Raw genomic sequence first — 12,721 nt, 5'->3', positions numbered from 1 at the left:
TTCTGTATATTTTTCAATAGTGGAGTTTATTAATTTATATAATTAATAATAGATATTTGGGGATATTGAACCGCAGTTCGTTATACTTTTTAAACTTTATTATATTAAATTTGTTAATAATTTATTTAACATTATTTAATAATAATAAATGTCGCATTTAATATTCTATTTAACATTATTTAAATACTTATATTTATTATCACTTTACATTGTGTCTTGCCAATATATAAAATGATTGTTAGAATTGTTTATATAAGTTAATGTGCATGAATGGTTAGCAACGTTGAATGTAGTGAAAGATCTCATGTTTAATTCTCTTTCATGAAATTTATAAGGATCGTATTTGAGACATTTTAAAGATTTTCTAGTCCGTTAATTAAAATTGTAATATGATGCTAAAAAAAATGTTATATTTCTTGTTATATCAACTTGGAACTATCCGTTTAGTATGTCAAATCTATTTCTTAATTTTATTTTCTTATCCTGGTGCAATTATTTTCTTTCTAAAATTCTCATAAAGTGTACAAATGATTTTTAATTTTGAAACTTTTACATATTTGTATTGTTTTTATGTGTATAATATTACCAAAAAAATCACAGCCGCTGCCCCCGAACCCCCGTAAACTTTTAGTACACCATTTTTATCGAGTGTTATTGATATATTTTATTATAATTGATTTCGAACACTCTTGAATAAAATCATGGATTCATCACCGAGTACATCCTCGAACAAAAATGCAGTAAAATATATTCAATGCATAAGCATCACTCTCAAATTATCTAAAGCTTGTTATAAAGATGAAAATTCAAAAAACAGAGCAAAACAGAGGATGTTTTGTTTGTGAAAATTTACCCCGCTTATAATTTATCCCCAATATTATACATATATATACATTTAGCCCATTTTATTTTGATTAATTAGTACACCCAAAATATAAATTAATGCAAAAAAACCCCTATTTCTTTTTTATCAAACATTATGTGTCATTTATCTCCTTAAGTTGAGAGTTAATAATAACCACACACTGAACTACATCTGCGACATAATAATTAATTTGTTCCAGCAAAGTAAGTAGATTTTCACAAGCATATACATCATCAATAAACGGACACTTTTGCCTTTTATTTTCCCAAACCAAAAACAACAAATCGTCCGCAATACGTAATTCGTTTTTCCCAAATCCAGGCCCATAACTCTAATACTATTTTACCAATTTGGGTCTCGGTAGTTCTGCGACAAAGCTGGTCCTAGTCGGGATTCGATATTTCCACCACCTTTATTTACCCAAAAAATACATGTCAAGTTTTTAAATGCATGTCTAATTAGGAATTAGAATGCTCGTGTTTTTTTTTTTTTTGTGTGCGTGTGTGTGTGCGTGTTTGTAAGTTCAAACCTGTTGTCTTAATAGTTTGTTCTCTTCCATAAGTTGCATTCTCTGCATTTTTTAGGGGTTATTAATAAGGAAAGAAACTAATAATCAAACATTATCGAATATGTATCTACAAATATACTTATGAAACTGAAACCGAAACTCGTTTTTTTAGAACACCTTTCCATGAGCAGGTAGTACAAGATACCATGCATCGTTAATACTCGAAAAAATTTAGATTTTGGCAATGTAGCCAAAATATGAAGGCCAGTAATTTCAGTTTCAAATCATAGTATATTCTAACACATATATAGTAATAAGCAAATTGATAACTTACTACATAGTATTGTATACTCATTATAATCAAGCATATAACAATCTAACAGTAGTATTATTTGGACAGGTAAATCGAGTTAATTATATCAAAAGTTTTTGGATATACTAATACTACAGACCTTTTCTTGAAGCTGATTGATCTCTCTCATGATTTTCTCCTCCTGCCAATTAATATATATTATTATTAAATCAAAATAATTCAATCAAGATCACTGCACATTTTAATTCCATATATTATTTATTAATATTGTTGTAGAGAAAAACATATATACACGCGCGCACACGCTCACACACACAAACGCACACCTTTTTCTGCGTAATACGTCTCAATCCAGCTTCCATTGACTGCTCAAGACGCTGCAACTCATCAATACTTAATCCTTGAAGTTCCTCTTCTCTCATGCGCCTGTCGACGACGGCACAATTTCTAGTTATAATATATATAATTGCATCGATATATAGATGGAATATATATATGTAAAATTAGACACATAGAAAATGCATGTAACCTAAGTTGATGGCTTTTCTCAGCCACTTCTTTGTTGCTGTCCCGGACTAGCTGATGCATTACGTATATATTTCACCAATTTTAATTTTAGTAAAACATCGTTAGGCTGATATATAGTAAAGGACGAAAATCGATAATTCTGAATTATCGATCAAGAACATTGTTATGTATATAGCTAGCCATTAATGTACATTGAATATATATATATAGCAATAATTTAGAATAATTACCTGCAGCTCCGATGACTGCTCCAACTCATCAAGGTTCTTTGAGTGCAAATTATACCTTTCAATTATGTCCTTCATACTTCATCACACACCAAACGGATCGGAAAAAAAAAAAAAAGAATGATAAAGTTATAGGGTTGTTCACATATTATATGATTGGAGATTTTGGTTCTAGATTCACAATTTGGTATATGTTGCATAGACACAGGAATGGGAAACGGCGAAGCGTAGAAAAGCATACGAGAGAATGACGTATTCTAAAAAGTAGGACAATAGAATATTGTGGGGATATGTGTAAAAATTAAAAATTATGGGGGTATATTTATAAATAATAAATATATGTATATATGTTATTTTTTATGTATAAATAAATTCTTTGTATATATTTTCATACAAATATCCTCATTATAAACTATCATTTTAATTTGGAATTCATCATCAAATGACCTACATAACTAAGTAATCAACCAAATATTTGAAAATTTTACTTTTGAATAATGTTTCTAAACTTTTTTTTTTGAAAATTACAAAAATGGCCCGTGTCAGACACGAAATGTCTCCGAAACACCGATACACAAGCACTCGTAAATAGGGGTGTGAACGAGCCGAGCTAGCCTCTTTTGGCAGGCTCGGGCTCGATTTTATTTTGTCGAGCTCGAGCTTGTCGAGTTCGTTCTTTTTGTTTTTTTTTTTAATATTTTTTTTTATTAAAAGATGTAAAAAAATTACAAAATAAACAATAAATTGTAATTATAATTTTTTTAATATTTATATTTTATTTATATAATATTTTATATTATTATACATTATTTAAATAAAAGTAATCTATAAAAAAACTAATAAAAATAATAAATAAGGCTCGAGCTGGGTCGTGAACTCACAAACAACAAAAAATTGGCTCGAACTCGGCTCGTCAGAAACTCGACCTCGAAAAACTCGTGTCCGAGTTCGAGTTTTTTTCGAGCCGACTCATCGAGCTCAGTCGGCTCGGCTCGTTTAGCATCCCTACTCGTAAATACATACACATACATTTATATATAAACATCTATGCACAGAGAGAGAGAGAGAGAGAGAGAGAGAGAGAGAGAGAGAGACCTGGTGGTGGCATAATTGAAGAAGTTAATTGGGGTAGATGATGAAGAGGAGATGATGAGGAGGCCAATTTGAGCATCGCAAAGAATAGAGAGTTCTTCAGCTTTCTTGAATAGCCCTTTTCTTCTCTTTGTCAATGTTACCTGCCGCGCTGCCACGTTGGCGATTTTCTTTATCTTTATCTTCTCTCTCGCCATTTTTTTTGTATATATATATATTAATATATATATTTCAAATGATTTTTTTTTTCTTTCAGCAGATGCTTAAGAATTAATTACTCCTTCATGGCAAAATGTTCCAGGTTAAGAGAGAGAGAGAGAGACAAGCATTCTATATGCCATTTTTGGAAGATAATGAGATCACAAAAACCAAAATACCCAACAACAAAAATTAAAAATAAAATAAAGAGATACTCTAAATAACTTAAGATATAGACTTCATTAGGCCACTGTTTCTTTTAGATCCAGATGATGGGGGAGAGAGGGAGGCTGTAAGATAAACCCACAAATAAGACAAAGGGTATATATATATATATATATATATATATATATATATATATATATATATATACGAGGAAGTATAGTAGAAGGAAAGAGGGAAGAAAAGATTGGTCGGAATATTGAATTGCTTTTACCAAATTGCAGCTTTGAAGTGATGGGTTTTTGGTTGGTCGCCGCGTTTATTTGGTGTATTGGAACAATATATATATTTAATACTGTCATTTATTTATTGTTAAATTACAATCACCCCTGAGGTATGGTCAATTTACGAAAAATCCCTCTTGTTTGGATAATTACACCTACCTCCCTCAACTATGATTTTTTCTTACATCTCCACCATTGATGTCAAATTCAACATAATCATCTAGATTTCGTGGAAAGTGCTCTAGTTTGTACTCGTTTTGTGTAAAAATACAGTTTCTGATATACCATAATCTGATATATACAAGTCAAAAAACACGTATTATAATCATCTAGCTTCAAAATGTGGAGTTTGAATGAGATAAAACGGGTACAAAAGTGATAATATTCCATGTAATCTCGAAAATTCCATTAAATTTGAAACCGCAAGGGTGAATGTGTAAGAAGATTTATAGTTCATGGGTAGTTATAATTACTCAAACAAGATGTAGTTTTTTGTAATTTGATAGTACCTCGGGGGTTGGTTGTAATTTACCCTTATATAAAGATCGAAAATAGAAAGAACTCTTTCATTTTTTTTTTGTTTATTAATTACTATTATAATTGTTTATTTTTGTGGTGAAACAGGTAGCCAGCTGTTTATTTCTCTTGGCCATGGTTGCTTATGATGTCTATTCGGTCAAACAGAGACAAGAAATCAATATTTATTCTCTTAAAAACAAATCATATTTAATTATTAACCAAACGGATTAAAGTTTTAGGATTCCTTCAATACTTTTTCTTGTAAACGACTTGAATTTAGTAAAAAAAGAAAAAAAAATCTTTAATTACACATTAGCCCTGAGTTTGTATTGTGTATGGTTAGTGACAAAACTTTGATAAAAAAAAATGGTTAGTGCCAAAGTCGGATGGAATGTAGTGTAAAATGCTTTTCCGGATTTTTTTCTTAATTTATTTTTTAATTGTGATCATTTAGAAATTCGGAATTTTTTCGATTAGGGCGAACAAAAGAGGGAAAATAATACTGCTTCTTGTGGATGAGAATTGAGCTAATTGCATGGAACTCCCTGTATAATTTCAAATTGCTATAAAAGCCCTCGTGTTAAATAAATTAGCACATACCCTCTATGTTATCTTTCACAGAGCACACTGCCCATTTTTTTCAAAATTGGCTGTTGACTTATATGCAATGACTAATTTACCCTTACAAAGGAAAAAATGAAATTTAAAAAAAAAAACACAAAAGGAGCTGCAAAAGAATGAAAAAGAATATCATAATTCTTCATTTAAATTTCTAAGAAGAAGACATTTATCCTCTTTAATTCTTAATATTTTTCAGTATTAATGCCTCACAACTCGCCGGAATCAAAGTGTTTCCGTTCAATTTGTCCGGAAAACACTTTCCCCTATCGAATCTACTTCGAACAAACCCCCACCTTTAGAACTCGCCGGAAGATTTGGCCGGAAAACGTCTGCCCCGTCGAACCTACCTTGGACCAGACCTCACCCTTAGATCTCGCCGAAATAATTTACCCGTAGTCATCGTTCTCGCCAGAAAATCGTGGTTGAAGCATGCAAGGGCAGAAGATTCTCCATTATCGATGAATGCCGGAGGACTGGGGTTCTTCAAGAACTTTGCGGCGGCAAAGAGAAATTGGCGATGGAGGAGGAGATAGTATTGAAGGCGAGGAGGAATTAACCTCTGCTATGGACGGTGTCACCGGCGAAAAGAGTGGAGGCGATGGAAGAAATTTGGGGAAGATGTATTCCTTCAGATTTTATTTTATTTTTTTACTGTATTCTTCTTGTTTGTTTAAGAAATTTTGAAAATTGTAATTTTATCCAAAAATTTGAATTATCTATATTAAGCACCAATTAGATTTATCTTTATTTATAATAGAACATCAAAGGATATTTTTGACTTTTCATACCTGAAAATACACTTTCAGTCGCACAACCTGCGTGTGGATCACACGATATGTTTTCAGGGACTTTTTTAGCTTTGACAAATTTTGATAAGGGGGTTTATGCTAATTTTTTTTTAACACAAGGACTTTTCAGCCATTCGAGATTACAAAGGTGATTCTTGCAAAAAAACCGATGAGAATTAGCAGAGGAAAAACTTTATAGGCTTTTATGGACCATGGAATAAAAATATGGGGAAATGAGAGATAACCCCCTACTTTTCAAAATATATATGAGGAGACCCAACAAATTTTTCTTTCCTAGTTAAAAACCCAAAATCTGATCTTAATTAGTGAGACCCCTAGACAACATAAAAACCTAATTTACCCTTTCAGTTTTAATTCAATACATAAAACTCTAGCCCCAACCTTCTCTTTTTCAATCACACGTATCAGCCGTTATCCCCACCCCTCTTCATATCTCTCTAACTCTCTTTCTCTCTCTAACTCTCTATATCGACAAACTCTCACCCCACCGCTGCTCCGCCAGATCTGCTCCGCCGTGCCTGTCGTAAACCGCGAAAAAGTAGTTCTCCCCTGCCATCCACCCCGGCGGCGCAATCGTCACCGCATCCTCCATCGCCCTCCGCCGCCCCATCATCGAAACGTGCCCGTAAACTAATTCTCGGAAGAAGTGGACAGCAGTGGATTCGTGGCGGCGGAACTGTCGCGAACGTCCTCGAGGTTTGACATCGCCAGCGGCCTGGGATCAAATCCATGGTTCGCCGGCACAGAACAGTCTGCTGTCGCGGCCACTGCCGTTCCAGTCTTCTCGGCTTTAGAATATCCAGTCTTCTCCAACGAGATTTTCGTGTTTGCTGTGCGTGTGGTTGCTCCGGAGTCCGGACTTCTCATTTTAGGTTCAGCTGCAGCATTTTTTTTTTCCGGCGGCTAGTAAGAGAGAGAAAGAGAGTTGCGTGTATTATGAATGAGTCAAGGAAAATGTGAAGACTCGTTGCTCGCATATAGGGTATTAAGCAGGAAGATAGAGAGAGAAAATTACGGATGTGGGTGGGGTTCTTCTGATAATGGTTAAATATTCAGTTAATAAATATAATAATAAAAAAAAACAATTAATTCATAAAGTGGGACACGTGTCACAAGGAGCCTCACCCGATGATTATAACTGGGTGTAGCATCGAGGCCGCCGAGAGAGAGATGGACACGTGTAGGAGATATTTGAGAGATGTTGCTTTGGTCGGAGAAAATGGAGTAACGGCGTTTGCCACGACGGAGGTCACCGTTTTCTTTTGATAATAATAATAATAATAATAATAATAATAATAATAATAATAATAATAATAATAATCTTATCTTATATATAAAAGAAAGAAACGCTAGGGCAACCCTTAGAAACCCTAATGTCATATTTGTAAAAACATTTTTTTATTATTTTCGATTTTTATGAAATTTATCTCCTAAATATTATTTTAAATATTATTTTCAAATTTTATCAGATATATTATATCTCTTAAATATTATTTTCGATTTGTATCAGATTTTTATCTCCTAAATATTATTTTTGATTTTTATTAAATGTTTATCTCATAAATATTATTTTAGATTTTTATCAATTTTTTAGCTTCTAAATATTATTTTAATTATTATTTTCGAATTTTATAAAATTTATATCTCCTAAATTTAATTTTATTTTAAATAATATTTTTTATTTTTATCAGATTTTTATCTCCTTTATATTATTTTAAATAATATTTTTATTTTTTATCACATTTTTATCTCATAAATATTATTTTAGAATCTAATCAAATTTATATCGCCTAAGTATTATTTTAAATATTTTTTTCGAATTTTATAAAAGAATTATCTCCTAAATATTATTTTTCGATTTTTATCAGATTTTTCTCTTAAATATTATTGTATATTTTTATCAACATTTTATCTCCTAAATATTATTTTAAATATTATTTTCGATTGTGATCAAATTTTTATATCCTAAATATTATGTTAAATAATATTTTTGATTTTTATCATTTTTTAATCTCCTAAATATTATTTTAATTATTATTTTCATATTTTATCAACTTTTATCTCATAAACATTATTTTAAATATTATTTTCGATTTTTATCAAATTTTTATCTCTTGAATATTATTTTAAATATTTTTTTCGATTTTTATCAGATTCTTATCTCCTAAATATTACTTTTCGATTTTTTATCAAATTTTTATCTCCTAAATATTATTTTAAATATTATTTTCGATTTTCATCAATTTTTTATCTCCTAAATATTGTTTTTCGATTTTTATCAGATTTTTATCTCTGACATATTATTTTCGATTTTTATCAAATTTTTATGCCCGAACCAGCCCAATCACTCCTTTTTTCAGCCATAAATATCTCTAACGCACAAACAATTAAATCTCCTAATCTTATCTTATATATAAAACTAGTAACCATTCCCGTGCGTTGCACGGGATAGCATTCCAAAACAAAAGAAAATTATAATTGAAATGCATTGCTCTATAAATGCATGAATTTGTTTAAGAAAAACATAAATTAATTAATACATGTAAAAACCAACTTTAAATTTCTTACCTTGATGATTTTATTTGTTTAGAAAATATATGAAAAAATTGAAGCATCCATAATACAATTTATACTAAAATATAGATGTTATAATTAGATGCACGACGGATTTATTTGTCTAAGCTCTCAGTCGTTGATATGGAAATGCATTTTTTAAATTCTGGAAAAATAAAGAAATTACAAAATTTCGGTTTAAAAAATTACATGTTTGCATTATTATTGTAATGTACTTTCTATCAATCTATAGACATTTTCGTTTTTGCACAGATAAATACTTGAACTATATTTATCTAGAAATTCATATTTGGAATTCTGCAAAAATATTAAATTATTGAGTTTACAAATATGTTTCTACTTTCCACCTTATTTTCTATTGAAATATTTTACACACAAAATGTTCTAGACGTCTTCTTAATAATATTATTTCGTGTCAAACGATGTAAAAAATTATTGCTCAAAAGAAAATAAAAGACGAACTTGTGTACGTTCATGTAACCATGTTGAGAATAGTGTACTCATTCGAACCAAAATCTGTCAAAATTTATGTTAAACCTTTTGCTGACATTAAATTTAACTAATGTAGAAGCACCAAATAAAAAACGTGTATACAATAAGATGTCGTATCATAAAGGAGAAAAAATGAAACATATTATATACAAACTGTTGTGATACATTACACTGGTTATACATACATTTAAAAAGGCAAAAAAAGACAGATACAGACACGGTACACATATTATATACAAACTTGCAAAATATTATATGCGTACTGTACTACATACAAATTTGAAAAATATTATACACATTATATACAGACTTGCAAATTGGGAGAGTAACTACCAATCTTATGATGGATGAGGATGTTAATCCATTCTTCATTCAATCAGATAATTTGTGTATTAATCGACATATTAAACATCTTCTCGTCACAATTTTTCTCTGAAAAATAACCACAAACCTATAAAATAAAGGAACTCCATAACATTAAACATTAAGTGTGGTAAAATATATTCAATTGAAATAGTGAGTACTCCTATCAATTATGCAAGTTAAGGTTCTTCTTAGTGTTTCTCTCTTTGTCATTCATCTTCGTCCGAGAATAACGAAAAATGACCAAGTTCTGCAAAAGTGATTGTCCAATCGATAATAAGTATAGAACGGAAATGAAAAAACATAGAACCTCAGGTAGCTTATTATCATAATAAAGAGAAGGAAAAAACATATTTTTTTCCTAATTCGGAAAATTGAGTTTCTTGATCAGTCTGAGAGTTTGTAGTATATGAGGCACTTGGGAATCATATAATTGGAACTAAAACAATTCAACAATATATGTAAGAAAGCAAACACAGTTCCAAAACATCAATCTTTCTACAATATATGAAATTCACCAAAAGCAATAGAGATATACAGTAAAACCTCGATAAATTAATACTCAATAAATTAATAACCTCGATTAAATAATAGTTTTTCTCGGTCCCGAATCGGTGAAAATGTGTTAAATTATTAACTCAAAATTTAATAATTCGCTAAATTCGTTGAATTTTCCTAGTCCCGACTGTATTAATTTACAGAGGTTTAACTGTAAAGTCATCCTTAACCTCTGTTTACCTGAATACGGAATTGCTTCAGGAGCTCTCTTTTAACCTCTGATGTTTGCTGGTACAAAATTTGTACTGCAATATTTTTTGAATATTTAGAACTCGTGAAAAAAAAAAATTCAGCTCAATGCTAAGAAGGCATGCTATTTTCTACAGTCATCAATAACCTCTTATTAAACCGTCTAGAAAATTATTTCCGGAGCCGTTCTTAATCGTTGTTGTTTGATCATACACAAATTTGGCTGTAAAGGAATTAAGAATATGGAACTTTGGGGGTGTGTTTCCCTAAACACACCATTGATTAATTTAATGAATCGTAAATCGTAAATAAATCAGAACATTAGAGTGAAAAGGTAAGAAAATAACACACAAAACATAGGCATATTGCAATTATTTCTTCAATACTCACGAATTATATTGGGCGAAAGAAACGAAGAAACCGGAATAACTGGAATTGCATCAAACGATGTTGCATCTTCTTCACCTTCTCTTGTTCTATGGCACTCTCGCCTTGGTCATGCTCCTACATCTCGTCTTCAGCACTTAGCTTCTAAAGGTCTGTTAGGTTCTGTGTCTAAAGAACATTTTGATTGCACCTCGTGTCAGTTAGGAAAACAACCAGCCTTACCATTTAGTACTAGTTCATCAGTTTCTAATAAAATTTTTGACTTAATTCATTCTGATGTTTGGGGTCCCTCCCCCGTTACTAGTATTGGTGGCTCGAGATATTTTGTTGTCTTCATTGATGATTATTCTCGTTATAGTTGGATCTTTCTCATGAAATCTCGCTCAGAACTATTGTCCATATATAGTAATTTTGCAAAAATGGTTGAAACTCAATTTTCACAGCGCATCAAAACTTTTCGATCTGATAATGCTCTTGAATATACTCAAAATGCCTTTCAAAATATCCTTATCCTATCGACTTGTTTGAAAATAATAGTATTCCTCGCTCCAGCCCAACCCCAAATGAACAGGTGGAGAATGAACAGGTAGAACACGCACTGCCCAGCTCTGATACCATGTTAATAGAATTGAGGAAAAAATTGATTTTGTATTCTTCTCCATAGGAGGCACTATTTATACACATAGAGAGAAAGCTATACAAGGAAATTACTAATTACAATGAAATCAAATCTCCTAACTTATGTAAAGTATATCAAATCAAATCCCTAACTTATTTCCTAAGAATATACATTAACAGTTTCAATTGTACCTTGCATAAGAAAGAGGAGAATGGCAGATCAAATCGTCATCATTCTGGAGGTTCTTTTATGTTCTGTGAAGACGTAAGTTTATCGCAGCCGACTGATGCCAAACCTTTGTCGTCCAAAGAGAAACTAAAATCCATTAACAAATTAAACAACAAATAGGTTGTAAGAATGTAGAGTGTACAACACTAATTTCTACAACCCTCACTATAATGAATAATTTGAATCAAGAATGATAATAGTATACCATTAGTTTCATTTGAGCACTACCACTGCAACTCTGAGTTATCAATCTTCAACAAATCACATACATGAAAGTTTAAACCTTTAATTCACAACTAACACGCTCAAAATTACTACAGTTAATAAATCCCTCATAGGATCGAAACAGTACACATGCACAGCTATATCACATACACATAATTTATCGTCACTAAGAGAAAACATAGGCAATACCAACTGAAGCAGGTAAGAAATTACAACATAAAAACAATTTTTTTAGCCAAAAAAAAAAAGAAAAAAAGAAAAACCACTCAATTTCCGTGGATCAAACAATCAAAATGCAAAATTTACCTAAGAGGATACTAATTCACCTGAAAATACGATAATCTTTTGAGAAGAAGGTATTGTCGGACGGAGGATTTGAGAGTTGCATTTCGGCCCCTTCCGCCGATTCTATAACATTCTCTCTTTTTTTTATATATATATATATATATATATATCCGATCCTATAAAATCTAAAGGGGCAGAAATATGCTCTTTTTCGGTTTTTTCTATTACCGATTGGTTAACATAGGGAAGTTATCAGACAATCGTGTAATTATGCGTGAACATGTGGATTTTTTTCTTTTTTTTTTTCCGAGTTAGTGCGGTCATGTTTTCAGTTTCTTATGTCATGGGTGGTTTTATTTCTTTTCAAATTTTCATCAAACGAACAAAAAAAACGCAAAACATGAAGAAACCGAAAGGGAAACAAACATATGACAAATTTTGAATTGACAAATTTACCCTTAGGTTTAGGTTTAGATTAAAGGTCAAAATATCTTACTTTTATATATAAGATAAAGAAACGCTAGGGCAACCCTAAGAAACCCTAATGTCATATTTGTAAAAAAAATAGTTTATTATTTTCGATTTTTATCAAATTTATCTCCTAAATATTATTTTAAATATTATTTTCGAATTTTATCAGATATATTATATCTCTTAAATATTATTTGAAAAATT

General features: G+C 30.8%; 1 protein-coding gene and 1 long non-coding RNA gene across 2 annotated transcripts; both read right to left on the bottom strand.

Annotated features, from left to right (window-relative positions):
* Positions 1-1,054: 1,054 nt before the first annotated feature.
* Positions 1,055-2,383, bottom strand: LOC105973710 (MADS-box protein JOINTLESS). Its single transcript, XM_088817483.1, has 5 exons — positions 2,216-2,383; positions 2,013-2,112; positions 1,826-1,867; positions 1,395-1,436; positions 1,055-1,275 (listed from the first exon to the last, which is right to left on the bottom strand). The coding sequence occupies exons 1-5, from the start codon at positions 2,272-2,274 to the stop codon at positions 1,249-1,251; spliced, it is 270 nt and encodes an 89-aa protein (XP_088673609.1). The 5' UTR covers positions 2,275-2,383; the 3' UTR covers positions 1,055-1,248.
* Positions 2,384-9,308: 6,925 nt separating this feature from the next.
* LOC105969378 (uncharacterized) lies at positions 9,309-12,471 on the bottom strand. Its single transcript, XR_016032221.1, has 6 exons — positions 12,088-12,471; positions 11,480-11,623; positions 10,451-10,568; positions 10,294-10,358; positions 9,717-9,805; positions 9,309-9,624 (listed from the first exon to the last, which is right to left on the bottom strand). It is a non-coding gene; the product is annotated as an uncharacterized LOC105969378 (long non-coding RNA).
* Positions 12,472-12,721: the final 250 nt, after the last annotated feature.

This window comes from Erythranthe guttata, chromosome 1 (assembly GCF_056151865.1).
Source record: "Erythranthe guttata isolate IM_541 chromosome 1, IM_541, whole genome shotgun sequence".
NCBI classification, from domain to species: Eukaryota; Viridiplantae; Streptophyta; class Magnoliopsida; order Lamiales; family Phrymaceae; genus Erythranthe; species Erythranthe guttata.
This window is presented reverse-complemented; position numbering and strand designations above follow the sequence as displayed.

Excerpts from the sequence above, each read along its gene's own strand:
- LOC105973710 (XM_088817483.1), bottom strand. The coding sequence starts at position 2,274 with ATGCATCAGCTAGTCCGGGACAGCAACAAAGAAGTGGCTGAGAAAAGC. Across the intron at positions 1,437-1,825 it reads TCAATCAGCTTCAAGAAAAG|AGAATGCAACTTATGGAAGA; the intron begins GTCTGTAGTATT and ends TAAAAAATGCAG. Across the intron at positions 1,276-1,394 it reads ACAAACTATTAAGACAACAG|GTGGTGGAAATATCGAATCC; the intron begins GTTTGAACTTAC and ends GGGTAAATAAAG.